Source organism: Myxocyprinus asiaticus, chromosome 10 (assembly GCF_019703515.2).
Source record: "Myxocyprinus asiaticus isolate MX2 ecotype Aquarium Trade chromosome 10, UBuf_Myxa_2, whole genome shotgun sequence".
NCBI lineage: Eukaryota > Metazoa > Chordata > Actinopteri > Cypriniformes > Catostomidae > Myxocyprinus > Myxocyprinus asiaticus.
Genome location: NC_059353.1, coordinates 40658451 through 40675794, shown reverse-complemented (window position 1 = coordinate 40675794; position 17344 = coordinate 40658451). Strand labels below are relative to the sequence as shown.

Sequence of the window (17344 nt, the reverse complement as noted above, 5' to 3'; positions counted from 1 at the left end):
TCCTGCCACTTCAACAGATCCACAGGGAGTCTTTACCCAAGGCTTGCAGGAGTGAAGGACATTTTACAGCTCAAAAGGAAATGCCTTTAAGAGCCCTCATTAAGAGTTCACAATAAATGACAATAGGTGAAGCATACTTCTGCCTACATGTTTAGAGCATGTGATAGGGACGTGGGCAGAGTATTCATCACAGACAATATAATATATACTGCATCAATACTCCAGACATACCATTCACAGGGTGTGATTAAACCATTATTTGCTGGAATGAAAAGCCAGAAAAATAAAAAAACATACTCAATAAAAGTGAGGTGCCATGAAGAATGATATATTCCAAGGGTATGATTGTGTAAGATGGACCTGGAAACATTCACTTGATAAATTATACAGTAAATAATGATACGTCTTTAACGGCATATAAATAAGAATGATAAAAAATATTTTCTTTAAACTTTAATATACAAGTAAAAAGAGCTAATTTCGTAATTGTGGTGTCGGAGCTGTATTTGACTTACTAAACAGCAAGTCACTATTAAATTGAGTCTAAATTGTCTAAATTGAGAATTGTTCCTGTGTATCTGTGGAAATCTGTATAATTATTGCTGATTGTTCATATAACAACATGTACTTAAAGTTACACATTCGAAAAAGGGTATTGTTCTTGTTTAGTATTTTTGTGTGTGTATATACTGTCCTTTAGACCAATTATTATTTTCTTCCTCAAAAGTACCAAAAGAAATTTCTTTGTGGAATCAATTAGAAATCAGAATTATTGAAATCGGAATCTAAACCAGAATCATTAAATACTTACAATTCCCATACCTATTTAAAACTATATCCATAATAAAAATTTGGTCACATGCTCATGACACACCCTGCGTTCCAAACGGGACACATCAACTTCCAAAGGGCACTTAGAAGGGAACACAATCATGATGGCCATGCTGTAAGATCGCTAAAAACAGAATTTTCTAAAAACGTAATTTTTGAGCCCCACACCTTTCAGCCCTCCAAAGCTCTCTCAATGGATGGTAAAGTATTTGAAGGGAATAGGGCATAGGGACTTCTGAATGAAATGCACCCACAGTGAGCCATGGTGCTTATACTGTATGGATGACACAATGTGCATCGCAAACCGCAGACTTCTGCACTATTCTACGTCATTATTTTGACTACGTAGAGCAAGTAGTGTTTACACTGAAAATGCAACAAAACAAAGAGCACTATAAGTACTAAACGGAGTGTGGAATGTTGGACACTTCACGCTCTCAGTGCTCTCAGCTTGTCGTCCGTAGCGGAAGGGGCAGAATTACCTGGCTACGCTGATGGTCTGACAAAACAATTGGAAGTAACAGAGAATGTAGCAACTAGTGAAACTTCAGTGAAGACAGCACCTTACAAATGTCAGTTGAATGCTTTTCCATCACCCCACACTGTGTGAATATGTATGTTGTTTGAGATACAAGTGTTGAACTAAGGTTGAACTAACACATCGCATGCATTTGAAACTATACTTCTGTCAGCCGTTAAGTGGCGAATGCTTCCGTGAAGCAAAAAAGCACTAAGCGTTTCATTTGAGATGATACTACACTTTATACACTACATGGCTGAGTTTATAGCGTATATTGTAAGTGCATAGTGTATAGTGCGTCATTTGGGACACAGCAACAGGTTCGAGTCTGGCCTACAATGTTTAAAATGGTAAAATCCCAAAATATGTAGTATGTACACAAAACATACACAGCTGATAATATAGTCTGGAGATTCCACCAAAGCATCAAGGTACTGACACCATTCACTGAGCTGTTCATGGATAAAAACACTCCATACAAATAGTTTCGACAAACCTAGACCATATGAGATGTTATAAACTTAAATCTGCATACTGCAGTGCAAGGGTCATCTGCTGGCTTTACAGTAGAAACAAAACCAACCCACTTACATATCAATGACAGATTAATCAGATGCCGTCCGCATGGCCAGAATTCCTTCCATTAGCAAAGGGAGCTTCACACTGTCTGTGGACTGTTTTCAGCATGCCTCTCATTCACAGAGTACACACATCAAACAGGTGCTTCACTCCATGCACTGCCTCTCAATACTGTTTCCACATTAAACTGTCCTGAACCATTTCCTGTGATAGATTGGTTTGAGAAATCTTTGTGTTGGGCAGAGAGTGCAGAAGGGAAGGGATCACACAGGCACTATAGTTTTTTTTAGTTATAAAAGAGGAGTTTCAGAGCCAGATGTAAGGCATCTTCAACTCAAGATGGTTCCCATCTGTCTTGTTTGGCCATTTTCTCTATAAGAGGCAAGAGCTGGGAAGACACCAAGGTGTGTAAATCACTGCCAAAGCAAATATTGACCAGATTACATGACACTAGGGGAAAAAATAAAGTAAAAACAGATAACATAAGAATAAATGGTGAAGAATCTAAACCTAATAGTTTTGTATTATAAAGCATTTTGTTTTAGGATAATGATCAAAAATGTTAGAAATGTCTTGTTCCGTACTTCCGCAACTTTCTGATATCAGACAGCTGAATACATTTTAACACAACCGCCCACATTTACACATCAATAGCTCCTATTCGATGTTCAGAACTTGGCCCACCCAATCGTAAGTAGCAAATATGGAGAAAGTAGAATGCATGTCTGCATTTCTAACAGTAAAAAGTGAGAAAGTCCGTCAAACCTTGAGACTCTGAATATCATTCTGAAGGATCCCCGCTTTAAAAACGATTGGCTTAAGTTTATTTTTAACAAGGTCTCCGATCATTTCAGTCTAATCTTAACGTTATTGTGGCACATTTTTGCGCAAACTGTTGGTAATCTGTCGTAAATAGTTTTTGGTGCAAAAAAACGTACTAACATTATAAGTGGACCTCAAGGAAATAAATTAAATAATAAAACAATTATATTACCCATTTCAATTTAAAAAAATACTACTTAAATGGATGTTTACTTTTTTTTTTTTTTTTAGCAAGAGCTATGGTTACATTCACATTTTACATCCATTTTTGAGGGTAAAGTACTATTGATTCCTGTGAATTCAAAGCCCGTCCATCTTGCATTATTAATGAAAACTTGTCTCAAATTATAACCCAGTCACAGCCCACAGGGAGAGAAGAGAACAGATTACAGGACAGACTGCCTCTTACCAATGCCCGTCTCTGGCATGGCAAACAGTGTCTTCTCAGTGGCCACACGAAACCGCCCATGGACTGAAAGACCGACGCCCTGCAAAAAGAAAGAGAAAACAAGAAATACAGGGACAACAGTAGGGATCAATAACTGGGTACAATGTTCACCAGATGGAGAGAGCTGAAGAATCATGGTAAAATCTCCACAATCATTAAAAATTAAATAGATTGAAGTAATAGTTCACCCTAATATGAAAATTCTGTCATTATTTACTCACCCTGATGTCACTGATGCTGTAATGTTTCATGGAACACGAAAGGAACATTTTTGAAAAAAATCTGAATCACTCAAAAACCGGATCAGTCCGACTGGTAAATGCAACTTTTGAACCAGTTCTTGTCAATGAACCGATTCATCTGATTCACAAATCTGACTGAATGATTTGTTCACCAATCTGTCTAAACGATCTGTCCACGAATCTGACTGAACGATCTGTCCACGAATCTGACTGAACGATCTGTCCACGAATCTGACTGAACGATCTGTCCACGAATCTGACTGAAAAACTAAATGATTGGTTCACGAATCTGACACGACTCTGGGTTCACAAATCTGACTGAATCGTTTAGTTCACGAATCTGACTGAACGGTTAGTTCACGAATCTGACTGAACGGTTAGTTCACGAATCTGACTGAAAAACTAAATGATTGGTTCACGAATCTGACTGAAAAACTAAATGATTGGTTCACGAATCTGACACGACTCTGGGTTCATGAACCTGACTGAACGATTTGTTCACGAATACAACCGAAAAATTTGTTCATGAATCTGACTGAACGTTTAGTTCACGAATCTGACTGAATAACTAAATGATTGGTTCACGAATCTGACACGACTTTGGGTTCATTAACCTGACTGAACGACTTGTTCACGAATCTGACTGAAAAACTAAATGATTGATTCACGAATCTGACACGACTCTGGGTTCACGAATCTGACTGAACGTTTAGTTCACGAATCTGACTGAACGACTTGTTCACGAATCTGACTGAACGACTTGTTCACGAATCTGACTGAACGACTTGTTCACGAATCTGACTGAACGACTTGTTCACGAATCTGACTGAAAAACTAAATGATTGGTTTACGAATCTGACACGACTCTGGGTTCATGAACCTGACGGAACGATTTGTTCACGAATCTGACTGAACGTTTAGTTCACGAATCTGACTGAATAACTAAATGATTGGTTAACGAATCTGACACGACTTTGGGTTCATGAACCTGACTGAATGACTTTTTCACGAATCTGACTGAAAAACTAAATGATTGGTTCACGAATCTGACACGACTCTGGGTTCATGAACCTGACGGAACGATTTGTTCACGAATCTGACTGAACGTTTAGTTCACGAATCTGACTGAACGTTTAGTTCACGAATCTGACTGAACGTTTAGTTCACGAATCTGACTGAACGTTTAGTTCACGAATCTGACACGACTCTGGGTTCATGAACCTGACTGAACGTTTAGTTCACGAATCTGACTGAACGTTTAGTTCACGAATCTGACTGAACGTTTAGTTCACGAATCTGACTGAACGTTTAGTTCACGAATCTGACACGACTCTGGGTTCATGAACCTGACTGAATAACTAAATGATTGGTTCACGAATCTGACACGACTTTGGGTTCATGAACCTGACTGAATGACTTTTTCACGAATCTGACTGAAAAACTAAATGATTGGTTCACGGATCTCTCTGAACGATTAGTTCACGAATCTGACTGAACGATTAGTTCACGAATCTGACTGAACATTTAGTTCACGAATCTGACTGAACGGTTTGTTCACGAATCTGACTGAACGGTTTGTTCACGAATCTGACTGAACGGTTTGTTCACGAATCTGACTGAACGACTTGTTCACGAATCTGACTGAACGACTTGTTCATGAATTTGACTGAACGACTTGTTCACGAATCTGACTGAAAAACTAAATGATTGGTTCACGAATCTGACACGACTCTGGGTTCATGAACCTGACGGAACGTTTAGTTCACGAATCTGACGGAACGTTTAGTTCACGAATCTGACTGAACGTTTAGTTCACGAATCTGACTGAATAACTAAATGATTGGTTCACGAATCTGACACGACTCTGGGTTCACGAATCTGACTGAACGTTTAGTTCACGAATCTGACTGAACATTTAGTTCACGAATCTGACTGAAAAACTAAATGATTGGTTCACGAATCTGACTGAACGTTTAGTTCACGAATCTGACTGAACGTTTAGTTCACGAATCTGACTGAATAACTAAATGATTGGTTCACGAATCTGACACGACTTTGGGTTCATGAACCTGACTGAATGACTTTTTCACGAATCTGACTGAAAAACTAAATGATTGGTTCACGAATCTGACACGACTCTGGGTTCACGAATATGACTGAACGTTTAGTTCACGAATCTGACTGAAAAACTAAATGATTGGTTCACGAATCTGACTGAACGTTTAGTTCACGAATCTGACTGAACGTTTAGTTCACGAATCTGACTGAATAACTAAATGATTGGTTCACGAATCTGACACGACTTTGGGTTCATGAACCTGACTGAATGACTTTTTCACGAATCTGACTGAAAAACTAAATGATTGGTTCACGAATCTGACACGACTCTGGGTTCACGAATATGACTGAACGTTTAGTTCACGAATCTGACTGAAAAACTAAATGATTGGTTCACGAATCTGACTGAACGTTTAGTTCACGAATCTGACTGAATAACTAAATGATTGGTTCACGAATCTGACACGACTTTGGGTTCATGAACCTGACTGAATGACTTTTTCACGAATCTGACTGAAAAACTAAATGATTGGTTCACGAATCTGACACGACTCTGGGTTCACGAATATGACTGAACGTTTAGTTCACGAATCTGACTGAACATTTAGTTCACGAATCTGACTGAAAAACTAAATGATTGGTTCACGAATCTGACACGACTCTGGGTTCACGAATCTGACTGAACGGTTTGTTCACGAATCTGACTGAACGGTTTGTTCACGAATCTGACTGAACGACTTGTCCACGAATCTGACTGAACGACTTGTCCACGAATCTGACTGAACGACTTGTCCACGAATCTGACTGAACGACTTGTCCACGAATCTGACTGAACGACTTGTCCACGAATCTGACTGAAAAACTAAATGACTGGTTCACGAATCTGACACGACTCTGGGTTCATGAATCTGACTGAACGACTTGTTCACGAATCTGACTGAAAAACTAAATGACTGGTTCACGAATCTGACACGACTCTGGGTTCATGAACCTGACTGAATGACTTGTTCATGAATCTGACTGAACGACTTGTTCATGAACCTGACTGAACGATTTGTTCACGAATCTGACTGAACAACTTTCTATGAATCTGACTGATAAACTAAATGATTCATTCACAAATCTGACTAAACTATTTGTTCATGAAATGACAGATCCAGTTCTTAAGATCGAACTTACCGATCTGGTCGCAGGTGGTTCTCGAGTTCACAACTCACATAAAACTATTACATGGCTTCCGAAGACTCATTTTCTGGTGCTTTTTTTTTTGTAATTTCTGTAATTTTTGGAGCTTGACAGCAACAATAAATTGTCATTATATAAAAAAAATCTGCTTGAATATTCTTCCAAATTTCACCTTTCGGGGCATGAGGGTGGGTAAATTTTAGCTGCTCCTTGAACGTTGTGTATCATTTGCACAGTGTCAGGATTTTCCTTAAAGCACTGCTGCCAAAGTGAAGCACCAACAGCACTGCAACAGCATTTTGGACATTTAGTAGTGTCTGAGACCCAGCATCACTACAGCACAAGTAGCACACACAGGAATGGAGCAACAAACAGTCCACTGACGTACAACACACTGTATCTTTATGCACTCTTACACTCCACAGCCTGTCTATGCATTGTGTAGGATTATAAAAAAGCAGCGCAGTACAACAACATGGCAAGCTCAGCAGATGGCTGATAGTCTGGATGCCTTGAAGGCATAGCCGAAAGGTCAACAAATCTTGTTAGCACTAGTGACAGACTGATTAATCGGCCAAGATTTGAACATTTTGAGTTTATTGACTTTGGCTGCTATAGGTAACCAGTTCCAAAATCTACCAAAATTTAAGGGAGATTTATATAAAATTCAAGAAAATCATTGAATTGCAATACTACGCATACAATACATGAGTATTATATTAGCCATTGGCTCTCTCTAGATATCGGTATTGTCATCTGCATTTGAAAAACCCCTATCAGTTGACCACTAAGGAAAAAACTAAATAATTGCATGATAAAATACATTTAAATGTCATCAAGATTTATTTATTTATTTTTTGCAAAAGAACGAAAACAACGCTGAAAAGTTAAAATGTGCACTGAAGTACGAACAAAAACTCAAATTACTGAGAATATTACTATAGTTTTTATATTTTTAACAATGTTGGATGGTCTGATTTCATTAATCACTAAAGCGAGACTGTGAACTGTATGTCAGAAATAACCACCTAATTAGAAGCAGCCATCTGATTGACATGTAAAACAACCAACCACAGTTCACTTGTTGCATTTTATGCTAGTGTTGTGTTTCGTAATATGCAGATGGAACAATTTGTGGTGCTGTCTTAAAAGGAGCGAAAACTAAAACCGAACCAAAATAAAAAACTAAACTAAAACTAAACAAAAATTGAAAATCAAAATACATCACCAAATGAAAATACAACATTTTGGTCATATTTAAAAAATATATAGCCTGAATGAACTTTAACGGTGTAGTGATAAATAAACCTCAACAAATGGTAAATAGGAACTTATTCCTTGTCGCCACTCCAAAACTCAACCCAACTCTTTCATAATAAAGGTCGATCCACAACTGAATGCAACTAAAAATTAACCACAGGTCTAAGACTTCACTTCAATAAATTTAGCTGATGTGACTCACCAGATCACTACACATGACAGACAAAGACTCATTAAGTTTGACAAGATAGACGTTATAAAATCATTAATGACGAGACCACCTGGGAACTACAAGCTCAACGGGGCTGCTCATTAAAAACAATAATAATCTACTCCTAGGAATTTGAGATGCATGTTATGAACAGAGCAGCACGTCATCTACATAAAAACATTACACATGATAAACTCATTACACTGATTACAAAGTAAGAACACTTTGTACTTCACTGTATTTCAGACTGTACAGCTGAAAACAACTTGCTTCACTCGCTTTTGGCGCCCCTCTGTGGACATTATACCAGAACAAACTGAGCGCAGATGAGTTGTAAAACACTGACCCCAGTGGACAAAGCAGTTAGTGTTGTTGGGCGTCATCACTGTGAGATCAGTCTGCAGAAAAGGCACACTTCACCTTTGTGAACAGCTGTGTGAATAATTCTTATGTAAAGGCATTTTTTCATTTGATAACATATTTGTCTTCTGAGTCAAACGGGAAACACATGCTGTAGGGGCATCGAATCACTCATCTAGAATCATTGGAAACTCTCATATTTTTAAAAATGTTTGTCTGGAACCTGACAGAAAACTTGCAGACACTGCAGCCAGCTTATAAATTTAAGAATCTTCTGCAGGATGGAAAACATTAACTTTTAAAAACAGCAGAACATCCATTTTGATAAAAATGTTTAAAGACATCTTTATTCTGGTAGTTATCAGCCTGGAATAGCTCTCCAAACAGTCCATCAAAGGTTTAATCACAAATAGAACAAAGTAAGGCAAACAGGTTTATCAGGTACCTGGCAAAGTTTCCCATACTTAAAATACAATATCTATAAAGGTAAGCGGTGATAAAGTTCTATAAATAATAATAACTTAAAATTGCAATATCAACAGCCAAATATACTAGGCTATATATAAGACATATGCAGCCTCAGGTGGAAAGTAGGTTTTTAGCATTTGAGAAATGTTGATATAGAAGTTTTGCTTTTCCCTGAGTAACAAAGTTTAAATCTGGTGTACTCTGAATGAAAACTAATTTGACCAATAGGGATCTAAACATTATAGATTAATCTCCTGGCTTAATATAAAGAATAAAAAATTAAAAGCTGCAGTGTTGCTGAGAGTGGAGTAGATTTTCTTTTTATAATTTATTTAAAAAAAGAAGCATTAGAGGATAGCATCATATCCAGTTTTCCACATACAGCAGTGCCAGAGGCCTACACATAGACACACACACAGAGCAAACTGGATAACTTAATTAGAGCACAATTACAATGGCGTCCAAAAGTCTGACACCACCAGTGAAAATGCTTACATTTTCCATTTTTGTAATTTAATAAAAAAATGTCATTACAAAATTACATTATCAGTATTACAATTTGAGTGATATACATACATATATACTCTGGAAAAAAATGTAATGAATTCCAGAACTTTTTAATATTTGGTCTATCCACCTTTTGCTTAAAATGACAGCATGCATTAGAGTTTGTACAAAGCTTTATCATTCCATCAGCTAAGAAGACAACCTTCTTACAAGTGGAAATATGGAACAACTGGAAATATGCAGAAAAAAAAAAAATGCCCAGGAAAATCAGATAACGACAAATAAAAAAGTATTAAAGGTGTGGTCGTGGCCGCACTCTGACAGGCTAGTGAGTGAGATCAAAGACATGCTCATAGATCATCCTGGGCCTCCAACTGATACACTGCAGGCTTGTGGTATGAGGTTACACCCCTTGTGAGTGATTTTTTACATATTTTTTCCATGACTTAAAGTCTTCCATAAACAGAGATTCAGGTGGATCACTAAGGAAAATCATTTATTATACTATCACTTATTTTGACGAGACTATTATTATGTCTTTCATACATCTCTAAATAGTGATTATAAAAGACTGCTGTTGACGAAGTATGAGGGGAATTCACAAGTAGAGTTGTAGCTAAAACTATATTTGGTAGAAGAACAGTGTTAAAGTTTTAGTTACACTAAGGCCTTTTTCACATCGCAAGCATGGAGCAGTGCATGAGCAGAGAGTGAGAAGAGTGTATTTATTTCAGCACCCATGTTAATAGGTTAGAGCAGGGGTTCTCAAACTTAAGTCAGGCCCTCCAGAAAGTCTCTATATGAACTTCACTGTGTTAATTGAAGTATAGATGTTTGTCTCTTTGGATTTACACCCAAAATGTAATTGTAGAGAAGGACCTTTGCGTTTGTCTGCTGCGGATGCATTGAGTGTACAATGATGTGAAGATGTGAGCTGTTCTTTAAAGGCAATTTATTTGAAGCAGGTATGAGAAATGCATTATACCATAATAACTGTGATCGGGACCATGCCAAGGCACAAGTTATACGGTATCAACGGCAGTTGACTTCCTCAATGTAGGACGACTTCACCAGAGTTCCACATGAACTGTACCCCAGATCACCTTTTCAAGTGGACTCGAGTTCAGAAAACAGCTTTCACATCATCCAAACAAACCAAACTTTGATGTCAAACCAACCCAGGTGAACACTAAGTGCTTTTGTGAAAGCACCCAAAAGGGGTGGTGTGGAGATGGTAAGGGTGCACACACCTGAGCACAATATTTCTAACACCTGTTTCTGATTGCAATGAGCAATAGGGAGAGCGATGTAAGGAGCAACCACGCTAGAGACTGGGAGAGAGAGCTAGCACACACATGCCCTTACTGTGTTCCATTTAAAATTAATGAATTAAGGAACTAAAAGATTATCTGTCTGAGTTGAAGTCACATTTCCCATTTCCTACTTGTCTCCACAAATGAACCCCATTACACAGGTGCCGAAACCCGGGACCTTGGAGGAAACATATGTCGACATGTAGTCCTCACCGTTGGTGGAAGTCATCAAGTCCCTCGCCAGTATGCACCACTCAACATCAGGCTCTGCTTGAGCTGTGCCAAGACCAGGATCGGCAATTCCAGGAGGTGCTCCGGGCTCAAGCAGAGGACTGGCAGGTGATCCGGAGCTTACTGCACCAGGTGAAAGCCCCGGCCACGACCCCAGCAGCCCCCATACCTCCGGTCGCCCTCAAGAAAATGGGGGCAGAAGATGATCCGGAAGCATTTCTAGACCTCTTTGAGAGGACGACCGATATCTCGAGCACAACAACGGCGAGTATCCTGGTATACAACAAACTGAGGAAGTCCATCTTGCAGCGGGTCGGTTGTAGCCCCGAACAGCACTTCCGTTCGATGAAAATGGATATGCGCGGCTGCTGGCTGAGGACCACAACGCAGAGAGAGTCATTGATCTCGTGGTGCTGGAACAGCTGGTCCGTCATCTGCTGGAAGGAGTGGGTCCAGTGCCACCGCCCGGTGTCACTGGAGGAAGCCGTCCAACTGGCTGAGGACAATCTGTCGGCGTATCCGAGGGCGGAGCCCCCCACTTTCTCTCCCCTCCCTCTTGTTTTTCCCCTGCTCTTCTCTCTCACTCTGTCCCTGTCAAGCAGCCTGTCCCGCTACCCTGGAGGTGAGGAAAGGCTCCCTGTTACCGGGGGGTTTCCCTGCTGCCAGTGACCCCGATGTCTCTTCGCTCTCCCCCTCAAGTGGTTGAACCCGCTGTTGCAAGTGAGGTGTAACGCCTGGGCCGGCCAGCTGGAGTCACGGGGAACCCGGGCATTTCTGGGACCAATGCACCGTGATGAAGGTGGGAACATTGGTCCAGGTCCCCGACACTCCGCGGGCTGCTCCCGATCAAGCTGGAGCTACCTGTGAGTATCAGGGGAAGTACATATCAAGCCTTGCTGGATACTGGCTGTAATCAGACCGCCAGTCATTATTACATTTCGGGGGCAAAAGCATAGCGTGGAGGCTCACCCATCCACTAATTCTGGGGACTAACTGGCCAAAATTTGAAACTCTATTAAAAGGAATATGTGTGGATGGGTCCTGCGAGAAAGTTGTTAGATGTGAGATGTGCAATGCACTGGCTGGGAAGGCGGATCCAGGGCCGTCTACGTCAGCTCCACGTCAGGATGATATATATATATATTTAATTTGTTTTTAAATATTGCCTTAGTCTTTCTTTACGTATACAGGATGGCCCAGACACAGAGACTACAAGAGTGCAAATTGAAAGAAATTCCACATGCAGTTTATTGTGCAACTCCAATTCCAATCAAAAATTACCAGAAGAAGAAAAAAAGTGGTACACAATATGGGACTTTTAATTATAAAGATGCCCGAAATACACTTGGTAATCTTATTTCGAAATGTCTGCGCTCCCAGATGTGAGAACAATGATGGATGGAGAAAGTGAATCTGATTCAAAATGCTAACCTGAGCTCCTGAGTTCAAACCCTCAGTTCTTTTCGGGTGATTGATGAAAAAGACCCGGTTCAAAAGAGTCATTTGTTCATGACACTCTCGTGCTGGGCTGGTTGTTGTGTGCGGTGCAGTGAGCTCGTCAGAAACAGAATGGGTGACAAGCGGCACGACACACTGGTTGTGCTCGCTCTAAAGATATATTCAATAACTTACAAGATGATATCTGACGAAACCGCATGTGAACGCACACAACCCGACTGTCGCCAATGGCAACTAGATGTTAAATTATTGTCGCAATTATTATTTTGGTTCCATTTTAGTCGCAGTCTGGAGCCCAGCAGCATGTGATATTTTAATCTTCAATTGTTCACAGGTCCTCTCGTCAACTGGATTCACAGTTCAGAGTCCACCAAACTTGAACCTTCCTCCTCAGCACAGTGCAATTTTTTTTCACATGAACTTGCATTTCCGGTATCCCACATACGGATGTGTTTGAATGGGAGTGAATGGAGTGCAGAAGAGAGGAAAAAGAAGAGAGGAGGAAGAAGAAGAGAAGAAGCAGAGGAATAAGCAGCGAAAGAACAGGGAGGAGGAGAAGGCAGAGGAAGGAGAAGAAAAGAAGCAGAGTATGAAGAGGAAGAAGCAGAGGATTAAGCAGTGGAAGAACAGAAAGAGAGGAAGAAGCAGAGGAAGAAGAAAAGGAAGAAGAGGAAAAGCAGAAGAAGCAGAGGAAGAAACAGAGGAGAAAAAGGCAGAAGAGAGGAAGAAGCAGAGGAAGAAGAGAGGAAGTAGAAGAGAAGAAGCAGAGGAATAAGCAGCGGAAGAAAAGGAAGAAGAGGAAAAAGCTGAGGATGAAGCAGCAGAGGAAGAAGAGGAAGAAGCAGAGTAATAAGCAGCAGAAGAACAGGACTCGGAAGGAGAAGAAGAGGAAAAAGAGGAAGAAAAGGAAAAAGCAGAGCAAGAAGCAGCAAAGGAAGAAGAGGAAGAGAAGAAGAGGAAGAGAGCAAGGAGAAGAAGAGGAAAAAGCAGAAGAAAAAGAAAAGGAAGGAGAAGAAAAGCAGAGGAAGAAGCAGAGGAAAAAGCGTTGGAGGAAGAAGAGAGGAAGAAGCGTGGAAGAAGAGGAAAAAGCAAGGAATAGGAGAGGATGAAGAGGAAGAAGCAGAGAAATAAGCAGTGGAAGAACAGGAAGAAAGAGGAAGAAATAGAAGAAAAGGAAGAAGCAGAGGACAAAGAGAAGAAACAGAGGAAGAGAAGAAGATGCTGAGGAAGAAGCAGTGGAAGAACAGGAAGAAAGAGGATGAAATAGAAGAGGAAGAAGAAAAGAAACAGAGGATGAGAAGATGATGCAGAAGAAGAAGAGGAAGAAGCAGAGGAATAAGCAGTGGAAGAACAGGAAGAGGAGGAGGAAAAAGCAGAGCAAGAAGAAAAGGAAGAAGAGGAAAAAGGAGCAGAAGAGAGGAAGAGGCAGAAGAAGAGAGGAAGAAGCAGAAAGAAGCAGAGGAAGAAGAGGAGGAACTGAGGAAGAAGCAGAGAAATGAGCAATGGAAGAACAGGAAGAAGCAGAGGAAGAAGAAGAGGAAGAAGAGGAAGAGAATAAGGAGGAGAAGTAGAGGAAATAGCAGAGGAAAAAGCAGCAAAGGAAAGGAAGAAGAGGAAGAAGAGAGGAAGAAGCTGAAAAAAAGAGGACGAGGAGAGGAAGAAGCAGAGGAATAAGAGGAAAAGCAGGGGAATAAGCAGCGGAAGAACAGGAAGAAAGAGAGGAAGGAGGAGAAGAAGAAGAGGAAGCAGAGGAAGAAGTTGAGAAAAAGCAGCAGAAGAGAGGAAGAAGATATGAAGCAGCAGAGGAAGATTAAAGGATGAAGAGAAGAGGATGAAGCAGAAGACGACGAAAGGAAGAAATAAATACAGTGTTTGATTAATATCAATACAGTGTTGCCTTGCAAGCACTGTAATGACATAATTTACAATTATGTAGCTATGCTGACATTACACAACTCGGTATATGGAAAAATCTATTTCTAGACCTAAGAGACATCTCAGGCTAGCACAGCCTCATTGAACTCAACTCTGGGTGGCCATCCTAGTCTTTAACCCTTCCTCCGCTGAAACACTTTCTGAAGCAGCGCCTCGGCCTTCATAAAATCACTGATCAATCAAACATCTGGAGGTGCTCCAGATCCATTGCTGTCATGTGCATTCCTACTGCAAGAACTGCATAAAACTATGAAGAGAGAGTAATATTTCAAACTGCTCTGTCATGCCTGTATAAAAGTTGGTGTTTAAAACTGTATTGGGTACTTGTGCATGCATCATGATTTTATATAAGAATTAGCAAAATGCTGTTTAAAATAGTTTTAAAATTAAGTGCATGTCACATCAATACACATGCCAACTTTCCAAAAGTATATCACGCTACAGCAACAACCCATCTAAGGTTGAGCACTAGGGCTGGGCGATATATCGAATATTCACGATATAATTGCAATGATTTTGCCGGTAATATAAAATTAAAAAATATTGTGATTATCAATTATTTTAATGCGCTTTTGATTTGGCCATTAGGTTTCATAAAGAACATCAGTAGCATAATTTCAAGATCCTTCAGATCTGCACATATATTCAAAATAACGAAAATGGCGAGCTATGTGATTAGTAAAGTGCAATAGGCTTTGTTTAACGACAGATAAACAGTCGGTGTGCGCTTCAGAATAAGATGTGCTGTTTTGTGCACGTACGGGGCTCGTGGCCTCATGTTTTTCACATGCATGAAAAGTAACGAAGATTCAAGCAAAAAAGTTATTTTACAAGTCTACAAATGCAAAGATGATGACAACGTTTCACCAGATGCAGAACATTGTAAACTGTCAAACACACTGATAATGCACTTTCAGTGTCAAAAGCTCTAGGAGAAGGTAAGGTAAACAGGACGAATCCTCAAAATAATAATGATAATTCAGTATTATATTATAATAGTACACTTGACTGGGTCCCACAGTAATAATTTAGTATTATGCAATATACAACTTGGTTCCAAAAAATAAGTGAAGTAGTTTTTGCACACTGTGTTCATTAACAATTTTTTTTTTTTTTTTTTAGGAAATATATATGAAGGTAAATAATGCTTTTTCTTAAGTTACAATGTATCATTTTATAAAAATAAATATAAATGTGCATATTAATGAAAGTGATAAAATCTCCTTATCCCTTTTGTTCATTTAGTGAAAAACATGCCTTAATTAATAAATAGATTTTTATTCCATGCCTTAAAAATATTGAATCTACTTGGCTAAATAATTTCATCATCTGGATGAAATGGTAACTTCTATTACAAAAAAAAAAATAATAAATAAAATTGACATTTCAGAGCAAATACATAATTATCGAGACACACACACGCACGCGCGGCCAAAAGTTTGATATAATGTACAGATTTTACTCTTATGGAAAGAAATTGGTACATTTATTCATCAAAGTGGCATTCAACTGATCACAATGTATAGTCAGGACATTAATAACGTGAAAAATTACTATTACAATTTGAAAAAAATTTCAGAACTTCTTAAACTACTTCAAAGAGTGCTCATCAAAAAATCCTCCATGTGCAGCAATGACAGCTTTGCAGATCCTTTGGCATTCTAGCTGTCAGTTTGTCCAGATACTCAGGTGACATTTCACCCCACACTTCCTGTAGCACTTGCCATAGGTGTGGCTGTCTTGTCGGACACTTCTCACACACCTTACAGTCTAGCTGATCCCACAAAAGCTCAATGGGGTGAAGATCCATAACACTCTTTTCCAATTATCTGTTATCCAATGTCTGTGTTTCTTTGCCCATTCAAACCTTATCTTTTTGTTTTTCTGTTTCAAAAGTGCCTTTTCTTTGCAATTCTTCCCATAAGGCCTGCACCCCTGAGTCTTCTCTTTACTGTTTTACATGAAACTGGTGTTGAGCGGGTATAATTCAATGAAGCTGTCAGCTGAGGACATGTGAAGCATCTATTTCTCAAACTAGAGACTCTGATGTACTTATCCTCTTGTTTAGTTGTACATCTGGGCCTTCCACATCTCTTTCTGTCCTTGTTAGAGCCAGTTGTCCTTTGTCTTTGAAGACTGTAGTGTACACCTTTGTATGAAATCTTCAGTTTTATGGCAATTTCAAGCATTGTATAGCCTTCATTCCTCAAAACAATGATTGACTGACGAGTTTCTAGAGAAAGCTGTTTCTTTTTTGCCATTTTTGACCTAATATTGACCTTAAGACATGCCAGTCTATTGCATACTGTGGCAACTCAAAAACAAAGACAATATTAAGCTTCATTTAACGAATCAAATAGCTTCAACTGTGTTTGATATAATGGCAAGTGATTTTCTAGTACCAAATTAGCAATTTAGCATAATTTCTCAAGGATAAGGTGTTGGAGTGATGGCTGCTGGAAATGGGGCCTGTCTAGATTTGATCAAAAATGACTTTTTTCAAATAGTGATGGTGCTGTTTTTTACATCAGTAATGTCCTGACTATACTTTGTGATCAGCTGAATGCCACTTTGGTGAATTTAAAGTACCGATTTCCTTCCAAAACAGCAAAATCTGTAAATTATTCCAAACTTTTGGCCACCAGTGTGTGTGTGTGTGTGTGTGTGTGTATATATATATATATATATATTATATAGATAGATAGATATATAGATAGATACACACACACACACACACACAGTATATTGAATATCAATAGGCTAAAATATATCAAGATATATGTTTCTTAGGATACAAGCTTATGTAGAGTTTAACTGATCTGGGAATTGCAAGACTCAAGATAGAAACGAACTAAACAAAACAAGGCCACACTTCACATTAATATTCATGTCACAGTGTAATTACGAATGTTCTTA

The 17344-nt window shown here is 39.2% G+C and overlaps 1 protein-coding gene across 1 annotated transcript in view; it reads right to left on the bottom strand.

Moving 5' to 3' along the window:
- The window catches only part of LOC127446765 (3-hydroxyisobutyryl-CoA hydrolase, mitochondrial), a 42201-nt gene that overhangs the window by 19407 nt on the left and 5450 nt on the right, over positions 1–17344 (bottom strand). The window contains exon 7 of the mRNA XM_051707957.1: positions 3162–3240. Coding sequence (XP_051563917.1) covers positions 3162–3240 — 79 coding nt within the window. The remainder of the gene's footprint in view (positions 1–3161; positions 3241–17344) is intronic.